At 42.0% G+C, this 18,543-nt stretch overlaps 2 protein-coding genes across 2 annotated transcripts in view; both read left to right on the forward strand.

The window, feature by feature from the left end:
- atp10d (ATPase phospholipid transporting 10D) overlaps nucleotides 1–5,305 on the forward strand; it is a 32,610-nt gene extending 27,305 nt beyond the window's left edge. Inside the window, exons 20-24 of the mRNA XM_079174342.1 lie at nucleotides 317–517; nucleotides 1,082–1,162; nucleotides 1,382–1,486; nucleotides 1,609–1,796; nucleotides 3,056–5,305. Coding sequence (XP_079030468.1) covers nucleotides 317–517; nucleotides 1,082–1,162; nucleotides 1,382–1,486; nucleotides 1,609–1,796; nucleotides 3,056–3,251 — 771 coding nt within the window. The 3' untranslated portion in view covers nucleotides 3,252–5,305. The remainder of the gene's footprint in view (nucleotides 1–316; nucleotides 518–1,081; nucleotides 1,163–1,381; nucleotides 1,487–1,608; nucleotides 1,797–3,055) is intronic.
- A 1,427-nt stretch (nucleotides 5,306–6,732) lies between these two features.
- dapp1 (dual adaptor of phosphotyrosine and 3-phosphoinositides) lies at nucleotides 6,733–17,910 on the forward strand. Its single transcript, XM_079174187.1, has 9 exons — nucleotides 6,733–6,815; nucleotides 11,021–11,143; nucleotides 11,743–11,876; nucleotides 12,570–12,700; nucleotides 13,506–13,553; nucleotides 13,662–13,724; nucleotides 13,875–13,960; nucleotides 16,385–16,472; nucleotides 17,405–17,910. The coding sequence occupies exons 1-9, from the start codon at nucleotides 6,769–6,771 to the stop codon at nucleotides 17,426–17,428; spliced, it is 744 nt and encodes a 247-aa protein (XP_079030313.1). The 5' UTR covers nucleotides 6,733–6,768; the 3' UTR covers nucleotides 17,429–17,910.
- Nucleotides 17,911–18,543: the final 633 nt, after the last annotated feature.

An 18,543-nucleotide genomic window follows, 5' to 3' on the forward strand; every position in this document is an offset into this window, starting at 1 on the left:
ATTAGGAAAACACCCCGAAAGATTCCCCAAAACAACTCTCATCTAATTCTCAAAAATACTTACTACGGTCAAGACAAGGCCAAGTAACAATAATAACTCTATAACAAAATATTCATACATATGTGTATCCTCAACTATACAATCAGCAACTCGTAATTTACATACTTGTTTAGATCGTGTACAAAATAGATTCACTTCAAGCAAAGCTTTGTAAGTGATTTAGCTACCGGCTACAAGCACTACAGAATACAACGCAGATAAAAAGCCACCGATGGAGATGTTGAGACAATCCGCTCTGCTGTCTGTCTGTCTGCAGATGTATGTGAATCTGCTGTTCTGGTATCAGTTCTTCTGTGGCTTCTCTGGGAGCGTCATGACCAACGCCTGGGTGCTCATCCTCTTCAACCTGATCTTCACCTCCGTTCCTCCGCTCATCTACGGCGTCCTGGACCGAGACACGCCTGCACACACTCTGATGGAGCTGCCCGAGCTCTACCGGGAGTTGCAGACCTCCGAGGTGACTTCATGCACACCAAGACACGGCACGCGCAAACCTGCAATCACAGCGGCTGTTGTTCAGCGTTTCGCTCTATTGTTTATCCCGTCTTTTCATCATCATGTCAAACATTTCCTGTTCCTAAGGAATGGAGAAGCTTTTGAAATGGGACCACAGGGAGTCAAAGCTCTACTCTGAGACCCAGATCCTATCAATACTAATGATATCATCAGGATCCCACCAGGTTATCGGCTTCTCACAAACAACCAGTTTAATAAAGAACACTTCAGTACCGTGTGTGTCATAATTAGGATTATCAATCATCAAAACAGCCATCATATCATAATATCATATCTAAGGCAGATAACAATGAGTCTCTGTAAATCAAAGACCAGTCTCACTACACTTCCTCCATCAGGTTCCTCCATACAGGAGCTCACCTGAGTTCACTAGATAAAGACTTTCTATAAGATCCTCAAGATACATTGTCCAGCTCGGTACCTTTTGTTTTTCCTTCATGTGTGGACAGGAAATGAAACATGGACCTGTGTTTAGAAGGACTAAGTGAGTCCTTTGTCTCTGCAGGTCTATGCTCCCTACATGTTCTGGATCACAGTCCTGGATGCGTTTTACCAAAGCCTCATCTGCTTCTTTGTGCCTTACTTTGTAAGTACATCGTGTCAAATCCTTCAGTTGTGTGACATACTGTAGCTCCACCAGTATGTATTCCGTTGCTGTTTACATGTGTGCTCTACTACTGTTGCACACTGTACCTCCACACTAGGCGTTTTTTGTCTTAATAACCTTCTAACTGACAGCCTTGCAGCTGATTGTCCTATCACGTAGCTGTAAACACTGCTCATACAGTTGTGATGTTTGTCTCAGGCTTTCAGGGGATCCAGCGTCAGTGTGCTGTCCTTCGGCTCTCCCATCAATGCCTCAGCCCTCTTCATCGTCCTGCTGCACCAAGTCATCGAGAGCCACACTCTGGTCAGACACACTGCTGTACAGTAGGACTGGTTGTTTGTGATCAGAGTCCAGACAGGAAGTGACATGAGGACTGCGTCTCCAGTTGTGTTGTGGCTTAACCAAACGTCTGTGCTGTTTTGCAGACGTGGATTCATGTGCTGGTCTTGGTGCTCAGTGGTGTTTCCTACTTTGGCTTCGTGCTGCTCTTCAGTTTGTTCTGCGTGACCTGCAGCCCCCCCACCAACCCTGTGGGGGTGGAAACCCTGGAGATGTCCCAGCCTCTTTACTACATCGTATGTGCTCTCACTACTGTGACGGCTCTGTTACCCAGGTACACACACACACACACACACACACACTACTGGAAATGTGCACAAGCTGGGTCCAACTTCAGTGCAGCTTTGAAGTCATAAGGGCTTTCCTTTTACAAAAGCCAACTTCATACAGCTGCTCTCTTGTTCTGTTATTGAAGTCATACAGTCAGAGCTAGCTGCTAGCTGCTAGCACAGGAAACACAGGCTTCTGTAGGATGTTGATACAAATCTGAGAGAAGATGAGATCGAGACGAGACTTGTACACTTGAGGAGCTACAGCTCTGGTGTCCATCGTCCCTTTTATAACCTTTTATTGTGATTGTGTGTATGTGCGTGTACGCGTCAAACTAAAATGACCTAATATGGTGAGATATGTGTCTGTATTACGGATCTTGGCTCAACTAAATGATGTTGAGATGTGTGTTGTTTGTAAGTGTCAGTGAGACATATAATGGTACTATATGCGTGACATATATTGATACTACCATAAGCCATGGAAATCAAATGAATGAATTAACGGATATGAAAAAAAGCAGCGATACATTCAGATTGTATTATGCAAAGCAGCCTCCATGTTGTCAACCGATGAACTGTCACTTCCTCTTCTACAACGATTCACTCAAATCCATTTTCCTGTTCTCAGTTTGGAAAGTCCTTGAAGTCATGTTGACTCTTTCGCTCATTCATTTTAATCCTAGTTCAGATAAATGCAGTTTAGTACAGCTTCTAGTGCATTTAAAGTGGAGTGTGTACGGTGTTAGATTGACTGATTCTTACCAATATTGTTAGCTGTTAATAGAATGTCCTTTATTCTCAGTCAGTTAAATGCCTGTAGTCATCACATAGCAGCAGATGTGCAGTCTTTAACTGTGTGCATGCACTCTGCCTAATCTACACAAGTCCTACACAGGTCAGGTACTTACAGGACCTCAAATAATCATGAACATGATTTAGTGTAGCGGCCGTCCTCAGGATGCTGAGCTACAGCAAAGGAAGAGGAGCACAACATGTTGCCTTGTGGTTCATCACCATATTATCGTCAGGATTAATCTGGTGCTAATCTAGTGAAACATCACAAGTTAACTCGACGCAGATACCTAACTCAAGTTATTTTTGATTAGCCGAGCCTAACCAGTGGTCCAGTTGTTAGTCGAGTGAAAGGCCTGAAGTTGCTTCTCTGTTGGGCGTTGAGTTCATCATGTACTGATCCGCGTGAAGCCACAGTCCTGGAGGACTGACTGATACTCACATCTGCCCTGCGTTTTCTCCTCTGCAGGCTGTTGTTTCGAGTTCTGTACAACACCTTGCACCCGTCTGCTGTTCTGGAACCAGCTTGGATGGAAGAAGTGGATTCGGAGAAATACCGCAGGAAAATGCAGTGCTGGAACCTGAACCGGTCCGGAGACAACAGGCTGCCACTGTGTGCCGACAACCCGGGCCTGGAGCCCAGCCCAGCCGCAGTGGTGTCCTGACGTCCCTTTATGCACACACACACCACACACACACACACACACACACACACACACACACACACACACGAACACACACACACACACACACACACACACACACACACACACAGGCAGACAGGCAATGGAAGAAGAAAGACCTAAAAGTTGATATTGACATGCTGGGGCAGAATAGATTGTATGGACGTTCCACAGCTACCTATCCGTTCTGCTGAGAGATGCTCGTTGTGCTACATGTCAACAGCCAAAGAAGTTTTCGAGAAACTAATTATGAAGAAAGATGGATGTTCTACTCAGTGATTGAATCACAATAGCGAGCATTTGTCTGTGAAACATGACCACCGTGTGGAAGTGGAGTGGAGACAATTTTTAAAATTTTGCTGTATGTATCATTTGCACGTCAACAAATCATGAGTTTATTAATCTTCTGACTGTGATCCTAAAGGAATGAGCTAGCCTTCACTTTGTACTACAGTTATCATTGTGAGCCAGCAGACTGACGAGGAAAGAGACCAAGTCAGATCATAGTTCATAGATCACAGATACGATCATAGATTTTTGTTTATTTTTACTTTGCTGCTTCATATTCATCATCATCCTCCGCTGGATAATGACACAGAAGGAAAAACAATGAAGTTGCGGACCTCCCGACATGCATGTTCATTTTGACAAATGTCATATGTCAGTTTTATTGGCTTACTTTCAGAAGAGCGTAAATCAGAATGTAAGAAAACGTACACAACGTTAGCGTCCCATCGGAGTGGTGTTTGTGTCCGCTACTTAGTCGCGTACATAGCTGTGGTTTGGTCTCCACCAACTCCTGAGAAAGAGATCTGGATATGTGAGTGTTTCCTGTTACTCTTTGTTCACGTGAGCTCTTTGGCGGGTAGCATGTGGCTAAAGAGAGCGCTGGACAATCCAAATGCATCCAATCCGATGTAGCCAAAGAGAATGTGTTTAATTGATTTGCTGTTGTGTTGCTGTGATCAACATTCAACAAAGGCCTTTTCTAATGTTCTCTCCTTGCATGAAGAACATGACTAATACTAGAGCATGGAGCAAACACTGGTGCTGTTTCTCAGGTAAACTCTCATCAAATCAAAAGGGGATTTTGTTCCCAGAACCCCCCAATTTGTAATATTGTCAACTCACTGTCTTAATATTATTTATATTTGAACCCATGACTGGTTTATTCTCATCTATACCGGTGTATGTTTTCAAGGTTGAAACAAATTCACTCAAATATCCAGTGAGTAATTATTAAAGGGCATGTTTTACCTCTAGAACTACAAATCATGTTCACTTGACATGAATACAGAAACATTTTAAATGCAAATTGTTCCATTTTTCATTTTTGTTCCTATTCTTCATTGGTTACGGGCAGTTTGTGTGTAGTATGAAAGTGAATGGTCGGGTCCGTCACAGTGAGATCAGGTTTGCATGAGGCTACGTTATCCTGACGTGGAGGTTTACGCACTGATTGATCTGAACTGAGACTTGAGGTTCACTGTGACGGATTGCACCACAGATGTGTGAGACTGGTTGTAAAGCGCTCTATGTACTCTACCTTTAGCAGATAGAGCTTCACCTGAAGGTGCACTAATGTTACTGTTCACAACACATCCTGGACACTATTAAGCTGACAAACATGTGATTATGAATATGATTCTGTAGATCCTAAACGAGAGGCCGCCATGTTAGATGTGGCGGGTTTGTTGTGGACTTTGCTGTAATGACTCATTTTCGAAATAAATACTTTCTCAAAAAAGAACCATCTTCAAATGATTAACCGTCAACTAATTAAAGAAAAGCAACAAACTGCTGCTGATTATTTGTTCGTGTTGTTACTGAGCCCAGCAGAGGAATGCTGGTTTTCCATCTGTGATAGAAATCCTGATCAAACCAGTCCAGCAAGTCAGAATTCCATCAAAGTGAAGTGACCCTGCTGCCTCTGAGAACCAGGCCATGAAGCCTCAGAGGCCAGGTCAGGTCAGGTCAGGGCCCTGTTCCAGAAGGCAGCTAAAGGGAAACCTTGGGAGTAGTTAGTAACTCTGAGATGAGGGAAACTTCAGTTCAATAAAGAGAGGAAAAAAAAAAGTGAGCTTACCGCCATGTTTCTTGTGTCTATTGATCTATGTATATATGTTTTTTTTACCTCCTATATTTTTCATCTCCAGTTTCCCCTGTAGTTCGTCCTCTTGAGATTAAAGCTGAACAGATATCTAAAATCTATTGTAGGCTTCAGCCTAGTCAGGTTCCTCTGCTTTCTCATAGTCTGGTAAATGATGAATGAAAGGACAGCACTGAATACAACTTAGTTGTGTTAAATAAAAATGTGCTCAGTCCATATATAGCTCACATGCATGATTCATATCTCTACTTCCACTGGATTACAAAGGAGGCTCTGCCTTTCATTTCCAGCTGTTTGTGACACCCATCCCTTCTCAGGGTTAGGAAACGGACCCCGGTGTTTAGAAGTGGGGTTGTATGGGATCCATCCAGTCCCGGTCCAGCTAGTTAATGTACTATGTACAGTAAGCAGCTGTACCCCCCCCCCCAGTTTGGACCAGACAGACAGGAGTACCAGCATGGGAGCAAAGCAATGTACTGCTGTGGACACGGGCAGCAGCAAATCCTGTTCCAGCCACCTAAAGGATGGTCAGTAATACACTGACAATGGATGTGTACCTCAACCCCACCTCAAAACACCAGAACTATCCTTCTCACTTTGATGCAATGCAAACCTTCAAGGGGAACACCACCTAAACGAAAAACTCCAATATGTTGTTTCCCTGGCCTGGAAAAATTCCATCAACATTTGTGAACATGAGCTACTCTCTCTCAAAGCCAGAAACCAGAGAAACAAGTCTCCGAGTTGTGATGTAATCAAGTGTAAAGTCTGGAGCTGCTCTATAGACGATGAATGGCAGGCTGATTTAGTTTTTTAATACCCAAATCAGATTTATTCTATTGTGGTGTTCACAGCATGGTGCATCATCAGCAACACACTGTGAAGGTGTTTGATGAGTAGAGAGTGACCGGGCTGCTTTCACATAAAACCACATGTGACATATTGGATACTTCACAAATTTAAATGTAATATTTTACCTGTGAACATTTATGAACTGTGTTTTCCCCCACAGCCTTATGCAGCGTTCTGCAGTGACCTGGCTCCACAACAGTGGACAGCAGGCCGACTGGAAGCTCATTTGTTCAGACTGACTCTAAATGCAGCACTTGAAGCAGTTCAGCGTCTGATGGAGCTGATGGTGGGGGGGGGGGGCATCTTCTACCATTCTGTCAACGTTGATCTTGCACCTGTCTAGCTGAATGCACTGATTGTGAGTTGCTTTGGATAAATGAATGGAATGCTGAGGTAACCCTCTGAGGCCGCTCGTGACTCTGGATGCATTACAGTAGTCTCATTTCCTCTTTAGGCGTGTCTGCCTCGAGCTCGCAGCTCTCACTTCTGTGTGACTGCTGCTGCTCCTCGTGCGCATATCGACCCCGACGTCCTGACATGAGCTTCTACAGCGATGCGTCTGGAGACGAGTTGGAGACTTTGGGGTAAGAGCGCGTGGGACCTACTGCAGATGTAGAGCGCGTGGGACGCTGTTCTTTGTTGTTCTTATACACTGTGCCACGTTACGGGGTTAAACAGTCCAGATGATGGACTCTGCAGACGCTGATTCCATTGCCGTGAGTTGGTCGATTTATTTTCATTTTCATCAAACTTTTAAACACATATTAATAATAATAATAATAGACTTCGCCGATGCCCCGTTCTAACCGAAGTCCCACCCCTTCCTCCTATCACAGCTGATCTCTCATATTAATATTAATAGTTATTAAACATAATTATTCAGAATACAAAATGTAACATCGATTCATAATGTATTTAGATCACACAAATATATTAGCAAATTTAGAAAATATGATTTGTAATCAAAACAAAAAAAATATGACTAACATCTTCTCTTATAGAAAACGATACGAGTCAGGAACCCCACTCTACTGAACCAGAATCTGTATCACACAATGACGTCATTCAAAGTATTCTGACCTACTCACAAACAGAAACTATGTTGAGAGAAATCACAAAGTGTAATATCTGGGAATTCATCTGACCCAGACAGTCGACAGTGTCATAAATTCCTGCCACTTCTCAACTCTTCATACCACCACTTGGCTTCTCTGTAGAGTCGTTTTGCATATTGGGCGATATTCAAACCGTTTAACTGGTTACAGTTTGAATGGACTCTCATGTAATGAACGAGAGAAAATGGAAGTAGGATGTTCCATGGAGCTCAGAGCAGGGCGGCAATAAACTGCTGGTCTTTGTCAGAGACGACCTAAAGCTGGTTCTAAAACAGGACTTGTGAAGTACAAAATCAAACAATACTTTAACCTGTATATAAACTCTCTGTGACATACCATGTACACCTGTACAATCCAATGCTATCCAATACAATAGTTAAACAATGCATTCTACTTTTATTAAGCTTATAATGTTGAACTTTGGTTTAGGTGTACCTAATATTCTGCCCCCTCCTGCATGTTGCAGTCAGTATATGACGACCATAATCCTCCATGCTATGTTTACACACTGCTATAGCGTTTTTTGTATACACCCTCAGCAGCTGTCTATGCAAATACTGCACTTTCACATCCTTTTACTAGTTTCCTCTACAGCTGTCTTACAGTCTGCGGCTTGTTTACCAGCAACATTAATCCCCATTTCATCTGAAAACCAACTGTTTATTCAAAAGGCACATTTTTCATCAACTCTTGTCTCATATTTACCTGCAAACCATGCCTCTTTAGTGGAATAGTTTATAATTTAATTCAATTTATTTTGCATAAGCAAAAAATCACAAATTGTTCTCAGAGGGCTTTACAATCTGTACACATACAGCATCCTGTGACCTTTGACCCTCACATCGGTAAACTCCCCCAAAACACTCTTTAATGGGGAGAGAAAAAAAGGAAGAAACCTCATGGAGAGCAACAGAGGAGGGATCCGTCTATCAGGATGGACAGAAGTGTGATAGAGGTCACGTGTACAGAATGAACAGCAGGACTGAGTTACAACACAGTCAATGCATATGACAGAAATGATTCATATAATGAGAGTAGTGAGCAGAATAATGATGGAAACATTACATCTACTAATAATAACAGCAGCAGTGGACACAGTAGAATAATAATGATAACAAAAGCAGTAATGGTATCGGCAATAGTAATAGAAATGTGACTAACAATAATAAAGATAGTAGCAGGAGGCTGGACCAGGGTCCAGATATAACCATGATCCATGGAAACCTGTGAGGAGAGAAAGCACACAGACTCTGGTGGGGTAATATGGAACTATAAGCTCCTTAATATACGATGGTGTCTGACCAATTAGAGCTGTGTAGGTGAGGAGAATGATTTCAAATTCTAGATTTTACAGGGAGCCAGTACAGAGAAGCTAATACAGGAGTAATATGATCTCTTCTCTTAGTTTTTGTTAGTACACGAGCTGCAGCATTCTGAATCAGCTGGAGAGATTTAAGAGATGTATTAGAGCAGCCTGATAATAAGGAATTGCAGTAATCTAGTCTAGAAGTAACAGATGCATGAACTCATTTTTCTGCTTCGCTTTGAGACAGGATGTGTCTGATTTTTTAAATGTTACGTAGGTGAAAAAAGTCAGTCCTAGAAATGAGTTTTGTGTGGGAGTTAAAGGACATATCCTGATCAAAGATAACTGTTTACAGTGATGCTGGATGCCAGAGCAATGCCATCTAGAGAAACTATATCATTAGATGTTTGGAAGGTGTCCTGGGCCTAATAGAGTAACTTCAGTTTAGTCTGAGTTTAAAATTAGGAACATTTAAATCCTGACTGAAAATCCTCAAATAAACTATTGTTTTGTAGAAAGTCACACAACTGATTTGCGACTGCTTTCTCAAGGATCTTAGAGAGGAAGGGAAGGTTAGAGAGGTCTATTTAGCCAACACCTCTGGCTCAAGAGTGGGCTTCTTAAGAAGCATGGCCTGTTAGTAAAGACAGATTAGTAATATCTAGTAAAGAGGTGCTAACTAAAGGTAATATTTATTTAAGTAGCTTAGTCAGGATGAGGTCTAAGAGACAAGTAGAAGGTTTAGACGTAGATATTGTTGAAGTCAATTGGTGACGGGCGATGGGAGTAAAGCCATCTCAATATATATCAGAGTTTACAGCTGTTTCTAAGGTTCCTATATTTAAGGATAGATCGGTACTGTTTGAGGGCAGGAGTTTATTAATCCAGTCTCTAATAGTTATGATCTTATCATTGAAGAAGTTCATGAAGTCACTACTACTGAGGCCTGTAGGAATACATTATTAATCTTCTCTCTAATAGTTATGATCTTATTAAAGAAGTTCATGAAGTCACTACTACTGAGGTCTATATGAATACTCTGCTCCACAGAGCTGTGACTCTGTCAGCCTGGCTACAGTGCTGAAGAGAACTCTGGGCTTGTTCTTAAGTGTCTCTATTAATGATGAGTAATAGGCCTTCTTATACTGTATGTTTTAAGACTGTCTCGCCAGACTAACTGTGATTCTTCCAAATTGGTGGAACGCCGTATCCTTTCAAGTTTTCGCAATGTAATATACTGGTTTGAGGGTTATACCATGTAGCGAACTTCCTTTCTTTTATTATCATATATTGTTAAGGTGCAATAGAGTCTAGTGTCACAGGAGTCCTCTGTTACATTGAGACATGGTATTATGGTATTGAGTTAAATACAGATGGAATCGCTTCTTTAAATTTAGCTCCAGCACTATCACATAGACATCTAGTGTAGAAACCTTTGACTAATGCCGTACACTCCGGTAGTAAGAATTCAAAAGTTATTAGATAATGGTCTGATAAAAGAGTGTTCTATGGAAAGACTATTAAGTGTTCTATTTTAATGCCATAAGACGGAACAAGGTCGAGGGTGTGTTTAACACAGTGAGTTGGTTTCTGTCACCATCGTTAACACTACATGTAATCATTCACACCCATTCATACACTGATGGCAGGGGCTATCATGCAAGGTGCTACCCGCCCATCAGGACTCCTATCTAACATTCACACACCACAGGCACAGCTACGGGAGCAACTTGGGGTTAAGGGTCTTGCCCAAGGACACATCGACATGGACATCGAACCCCCGATCCTCTAAATGAAGGACGACGCCACAGTCGCCCACAGATCTGTGCTCTATTCAGGATACAAATGCTCGCAGCGCACCTTAATGCAGTGAATGTGGACGTTGCTGTTTCTTATCTCAGTGTTAAGAGTGTCTGATGTGGACCGGTGTGTATTCCACACAGAGCAGAAAGGAGAGAGACGGCCCAGAGCTACTGCCTGACTCAGCCTTTTTAGACAAGTACAGTCCATTTACCATTAGCTCCAAAAGTTGCTAGTTCTAGCAAGAAAGTCGCAGAGTCGGCAACCCTGACAGCACGTCCCTTCAGGCCTCCCTCACTCGAATGAAGTGATTGGTCGGGCTTATTACAGTCCTGCGACAGTCACAGATACCAGATTGAATCAATTTGATTCATTGATTGCTGTCAGGATGTAATTTCAACAAAAATATCAGAAACGTTTTTGCAGATTACCGACCCTGCCTTTAAAGATTGTGGCAGTTTAGACGATCTATTTTATTCCCAAAGAAATAGAATGGATCAAGATCGACTGTCTGATTGTCTGTTCATCCCAGTAGAGTTCTGGGTTAATCTTGTTGATTTTGTTGAAGGTGGTACCACCATGACCTGTCCCGTCATGCCACAGAGGCCCTTCTCTTGTCCAATGGGACTGATGGAAGTTATCTCCTGAGGAACAGTAACGAGGGACCAGGCTGCTTCGCCCTGTCCGTCAGGTCAGTCCGTCTAAAACGTACATTCTAAATGAAACACAAGTACCAGCTATCAGACCGCCACACTTCTGTTTCGCTTGTATTTTCCTTATGTAGCAGAACCGGGCATTTCCTTTACGAAACATGTTGTACAATGACAATAAATGAACCTTGTCACCTATTAACCTTGTAACCTTGTAACCTGGTAACCTGGTAACCTTGCATCACTACCCGGCCTGTCCTACATTCCGTTTGTTGTGTGCATCATCAGAAATGAACACTACTCATGAACAGGATGTAACTAAGCACATCAACAGTGGAGGCAGTAAATAGTAAACTCTGAACAAGTAGCAGAGAGTTTTTTGAGTGAAACTAATAGAGCATAATCTGAAGATGTCAAGGTAGATCATCTGATGTCAGCCCGGGATGGATTGGCCGTGATCTTCCCGCTAGTGGGTATACTTTTTAATACACAGGCTACACAGGAAGTATGCTTGATGAACATGCCGGAGGCCATTACCAAGATGGGAAACAATCTAACAAATACTGACAACACTGTATTTGTGCACATGAATGACTTTAACAGTGCATTGTTAAATGTTTGTTTGTCATTTGACGCGCAGGGCGAAGGATTCTGTGAAGCATTTTCATGTGACACGCAAAGACGATGGTTACATGTTTGGCTTCAACGTGTTTGCAACCCTTCACGACTTCGTCAACCACTTTGCCAACCAGCCTCTGCTGGGCAGTGACGCAGGTATGCAGAACTTCAGCTCTTCTAACTAACAAGCTTGCTGCATATGAGCAGCTCACACAGTGAAACGCCACATTTGATCTATTGGCTATCGTTCTGGTGAATGGCTTTCATGGCGGAGGTGAGATCCTTTGAGCCTTTTTGGAGCTATACTAGAAATCCCTTGTTCCAGCTCAGGTTTGTGCGCAAATGGGTGTAGGGATCAAATAGAAACAGGCAGTAGTTTGAAATTGTGAAAAGTAGAGCTACAAAGTGTTTATGAGTAGAAAAGCTAAAATGATTATAGTGAAGTAAAAGATGCTACTGAGACGGCTAGCCTGATTTACTCCGACAGGGAGTCCCAAAGATCTCACAAAGGATTACCGTAACATTATTAAAGCCTAGTGGCAGCATACAGAATGAGCTGGAGGAGAGATATTGGCTAGACTGAAGTAAAGAGAACTATAGCGGTCCAAGCGAGAGGAATTAAAGATATGGACTACCAGCACACCAAGGTTTTATGCCTAACCCTCCTCCCTACGTCCATTTAAAGCTGTGGATTTTCCAGTGTTTTCCATTATTATAAATGATCCACTCCGATCCAACAACTAGAGAATAGCCCCAGGCACATCTGTTGAGTTGTCGGCTGTTGTATTTCTTCTGTGTGTTATTGTGAGGTGGTCAGGCCTGTGACCAGCCCACTTTCCTCTGAACCAGGAACCCTGATTGTGCTGAAGTGTCCGTACCCATGGCGCGTGGAGGAGCCGTCCATCTACGAATCGGTGCGAGTTCACACAGCCATACAGACGGGCCGCACAGAAAATGATCTGGTACCGAACGCACCATCGGTATGCCTCTTTCTGCACGCTCACATCTGTGAGCAGCTGATCCCAAAGTGTGTCAGCTGTCCCTTCTGTGATGTCATGTGACCAAAGTAACCTTAAAGGGGGGGGTTCCATTCAGCTCACTTTAAGTCTGCCTTGAAAGGTAATTCTGGATTATTACAACATGGATATTATATTCATTGTTTTTGACCGACAGTTATGAAAACATCTGCTCAGAGATTGTCCAATCACGGTTTACCTGGACAGAGTACTGTGGTGTGCACCTGAACCGTTCAGCTATTGGGGCAGCTCAAGCTGGAGCTGAGCTTTCAACCACATGTCAGTCTCCAACAGCAAATGGCGTCGTTGGTTCAGTTTCATCAAACTACAGGAGCTGTGTTTAGGCACCTGTGTTCATTTGAAGGCTGACAGGTGCATAAAGACCTCAGTGTACAGGAACCCCACTCAATCTGAACTCACAAACCATTCAACACCTTAAGATCTCAAGATCTACAGACCCCACCAGAGACCATCTTTGAACAGAGACAGGCGTCACCACCTCCAACCATATACAACCGCCTGTCATCATGTGATAGGAGACCCATAGTTGGGTTAACTGAACTGACTGAACCAACCCCATGACTAATGAGCCAAACAACTCTGTTCACCGATGAAGAGCCGTTAGATGTGGTTAAAAGCTCAAAAACAAAATTAGGTGATTTTTTTTTTTTTCTCCCAGATCCAAGTTGCAATAAAACAGAATTATCGTTATAGTATAGTAGAATATAGTAGAATTGTTTTTCTACTAACACAAAGCTTGTCTTTTCAGCTGGGCACAAAGGAAGGCTATCTGGTGAAACAAGGAGCGATTGTGAAGGTAAGACATGTCTGCACACAAATCAGCTTCTCTCAGACATCTGGAGATGTAGTGGACCACTCACCGAGGTAATACTTCAAATACATCCTCTTTTACACCTTTTTGCAGAGCTGGAAACAGAGGTGGTTCACGCTGAACAGATACGAACTCAAATACTTCAAAGACAAAATGGTGAGGCTCTCTTCAGCTCAAGAACACGGTGTGTTAGACGTGCTGTTTCACAGCTTCACTTTGGATATGTGATTACAGTGTGTGGATGGAGCAGTTGTATGAAGCCGCTTGTAGTGTGGCCGTGTAAGCCGCAGAGTGTCTCTGTTGCAGTGTGAAGAGCCCATCCGAACCCTGGATCTGAGAGCCTGCTCTGCAGTCCAGTTTGACTACTCTCAGGACAGAATCAACTGTTTCTGGTAAGTGATGTCAGTCAGTGATCAGCACTGAGGGGATGCACCATAAAGGAAGGTGGAAAATCCCAACCACACATGTACTTTATGTAGGAGTCATACTTTTAACCGACATCTCTGAATCCTTCACTATGGATATGACCTCCTTGGTTAACAAACACATTTTACATGTATGGCATGTCTTCTCAGTGTAACATTATTAACGAGTCTGACATCAGATTACGATGTTGCCTATTTACACAATGTATGCTAACAAGTGACCTACTGGCTAGCTTGTGAGCGTTGGTACATCCACAGCGACAACTTATGACATTTTCATGTTGTTCTGTTAAGTGGTAAATAGACTGTACTTATATATAGTCTTTAGTCTTCTGGCCACTCAAACCTTTAACACTACATGTCATCATTCACACACTAATGGCACAGCCTTCGGGGACGATTTGGGGTTAAGTGTCTTGCCCAAGGACACACCGGCAGGGACTAGCGGTGTGTATTTGTGTCATTCTTTTGTAGTAATGTACAGATTGTTCAATGTGTGCGCATGGATCCCCTGATTTTCATGCACCAGGTTACATTTGTGTGGAGTATTGAGACGATTTTCAGGGTCTCCAGCTCCACACACGCATGCTGCGTTTAAGTGCTAGTGGCAAACTAGGACATCTGGCCTTTAGTGAAATCATGTTTGATTTCAAAGTGGGAAAGATGCTTTTTCTAAATAGACAGAATAGCTCATCACACTTCGATTAGAACACATACATTTACCAACTATATACTCTATACAGTAGCCTTTAAATGTAAATATATGGCTTTAATAAGCTACTGCTCGGTGGTGGAAAGGTTCTTCTGCCTTAAAAACCGTAGATATAAGTATGAATATATGCTGCATTGGCCGTTTTTGCCCGATGCTGCGATACGTCAACGTCGCCACCATAATGCAGCGGGCAGGACCGGCCTGTAAACAGAGAAGCTGCTGTTTTTCTGGAGAAAAAGCATTATAATGTCTACATTTCTCAACCAATTTCAAAGTCAAAGATTTGAATATAACATCGTATGTGTTTAATAGCCTATCTATAATATAGAAAGACATTTGTGAATACTCAAAATTGCACAATGTACACATTTTGTACAATTTTTCATTTGTACACCATGTCTATTTTACGTCCATACTCACTTGCTTTAAACATACACATCATTCGCCCCCTTTGTCACCTTTTCAATTTGAAGTTCTTGTAACATTAACTACACTTGTGTCACTGAGAATGCGTAGCTGTACAATGCACTTTGTGTGTACATGCTCTGTGACCATTTTGAGATCAATTTCACTCCACAGTAATCCAACCTTAGTAATCCAACACTGCCTGCTGGCTCACAGCTCTGTCTGGAATCATGGCTGAGGTAGATAGATAGACAAAAGAATATTATGTCCTTTGCCCGACTTTGACCTAAATATACGCAACATGTATCAGATGACACCAACATTATGAAGAAAAAGCAAATGAAATATGTCTGAAGTCACAGCACTGCAGTCTGAGGCCACAGCGAGTTGTACTTTCCAAACTGGAACCTTTGTGTTGTTTGTAAAAGGAAGTGTAAGAAGTGAAATAGCAGAAGAAAACAAGAGGAGGGAAGGAGAAGTGCAGAGGTTACACCCACTGATCCCCTTTAACTCGATGTCCAATGCTGCACGACCACAGTAGATATCGCTCCAACCAGCTGTGTGTTATAGGTGAAATAACTCGTATGATGTAGAAGGTTAATTCATCAAGAAAGCAGCAAAGCGTTCTGAATATGTTATGCTAGATCCCTGATTGTATGGCTCTGATTTTCTTTTTTTTCCTCCATATAATGGTCGCTGAGGCTCATTGTTCATATCTAGTGCCTGAAACACAACTGAAAAAAAGGAAAGAAAACAGCCACTAAAACTGATTTATACTCAATATCTAACCATCATTTAAACTTACACTTATATTCTAAAAATCTAATCTAAAAAACACACAACATCAAATACGTCGCTGGGCCTGACAAAGTCAACCCAAATATGGGTGGTTGCTCTTTATTTGACGGATGGCCTGAGGACGGGCGCTGCTCATGTGTCTTGATTTTAGTTCCTGTTTGTTGTGCATGTTGCATACAATGTTTTTGTGAAGTCAGGTCAGAGATTTTTTATCACTTGGCATACTACGCCTGTCCCCTTTACTCCCAACAAAAAAGGTTTCTTTTACATATACAATGGATTCAACAGTCAATGGATCTTCATGAGCAAAGTTTCAGTGGGCAAATGCCTGTTTGTGATTGGAGGAGAACAATAGAGTCCAATAGTGCAGGAACAGTGTGAGTTAGAAGCTCTTTATAGTCTGCACCCAAGACTTTGATGAGTAGAAACTAGATCCTATAGAGTGATGCACACCTCTGCTCTCCTTGTGTCCACAGCCTGGTGTTTCCTGAGAGGACATTCTTTCTCTGTGCAAAGACGGGTGTGGAGGCGGACGAGTGGATCAAGATCCTGAGGTGGAAACTGGTGAGTTTCTTCAGACTGCATGTTTTACTCAGTGCTGGCAGGAAGTGGGATATTTTTACCAGTAACTCAAACTGCTGGCAGCACGCTTCGCTCCATATCACAGTGTAGCAAAGGGGGTAAAAAAAAAAAAGGCCTAAAGAACTATTGATAATGTGCCACAGGGACTGTTGAAATGCTTTCCTAGGAGTGTTAGAAGAGGAGATGTCAGGCGTCCCATCTTTGGGATAATATATATATATACGCAGTAAAATCTGGTCATAGGACCTGAGGATGATTGATTCCTGTGTCATAGTAGCGTACTTAATGGGTGATAATTAGAACTCTGCAATTATTGAAATTATCTTTAATGAAATACCATAAACTAATGATTTTTTGAAATTTGAAAAACGTTCTGTTGTATATCACCTGCCATCCATTCCAGAGTACACAAACAGTTCTGTGCAATGACCCTGTGTCTGATGGGGGACTTTCATTGAGCAAACAGAAAGTGAGCAATATGTCATCATGTGGCATGTGTCATATGAGCGCACTTCCTTTATTCTGTTAGTTAGGTAGTTTCTTCCCCCACTGATCCTGCTGCTGGTTAAAAAGCGTTGGATCGGTGTGATACTGTACCTGCTGGTCAGAGCAAAACGCTCTGTATGCTGATGAATACAGAAGAGACATGTGTTATCTATGTTTCATTAAAAGACATCTGAATGTCACATGAGACTAGAAGAAAAGTTTCTGGAGAGTCAACCAAAATATGCATGCTTGGAAATGTATTCATAAACTAATGTAAAGCTCAGTGGGACATGTATTCAACTCGGCGAAGAAGACAACTTCTTAAAACTATCAAATGACATTATTGAAAGCATCAGTTCAATTCAATTCATTAAGTGTATGTAAACGTGTGTTTTGGCAGCCGGCAGTGAGAATCTCTTTATTTCCAGTCGCAGACACTCAAAGGACGATGACTGCTGATGGAAAGAATCCTCAAGTTAAAAGAAGACGTCACATCGGCTGGATGAAGAATACAGGAGAGCAGCGTGGAGAGTAAAGAGGAGCGTGGATAACACTGGGACACTGACTAACTACTGAAGTGTGATTCCACTCTGCTTTATGAAAGATGCTTCATTTCTCATGAAGGTCTTACTTTCTGCTTTTCTTACCCAGAGGATGTTTGTTCCCGTATGTTTAACATGAACATCTACTTACAGGATATTGCGAGCATGATTGTGTAAGACCAAAACCAACAATGTGCCAGTGTGTCTCTCAGGCCTTTCTAACTTCCCTAACCTGTCTGTGGCTTTCAGCTCCAACACCATTGGTTCCTATTTAAACAGGAGGAAATAATGCATTAGTTGTCTTGTTATCTTATTTAAACACTGATGTTCATTGATATGTATGGCAGCAGGACGGTGTATGTGGAATGATAGAGTAAGAATAAACTACATTTTGCAATCATTGCAGTGTATTTTTTAATTATGGATACTTTTTTACAAATTACTTTTTTCCCCAATACCTTTTTTAATTTTTGTAGAGCCATGTGTTCAGTATTAACATGTTACATATAGTACATCATAGTTTACCTGAACACCGATGCTTAATAGAGAACTGTTAGTTGGAACCATGTGCACTGTTATTATATTATTATTTTTATTATTAAATTACATCATTTCTACTAAATGATCACATCTCGCCGTCACAAAGACTTTGTGTTCATGTTTATATGAACAGCATAACATGAGGACAATGCAGTATCGTCCATGAGACACCCTAACCCTGAATAAAGGAATGAGTAGTGTATAACATGAAATGACCAACCTTAATTACCCAAGACTCAAATATTATAATCAAATTAATGGACTTCTATTGCATTATCTGACTTGATTCAGTAGCGTCATCTGGAAGGTTTACCTGATGTTCAATGTTTCTATCATTTATATGTCTATATATATATATATAAACTGTAGGTTTGAACTTTCTATGAAATACTTGTGGCTGCTGACATGAAAGGCTTGACATGGAAGAGGTCTTCAGGCGACCCCCCCTCTCACAAAGGACGGTTGGACTATCATGAACTGAATGG

This window comes from Pholis gunnellus, assembly GCF_910591455.1.
Source record: "Pholis gunnellus genome assembly, chromosome: 15".
Taxonomy (NCBI): Eukaryota; Metazoa; Chordata; class Actinopteri; order Perciformes; family Pholidae; genus Pholis; species Pholis gunnellus.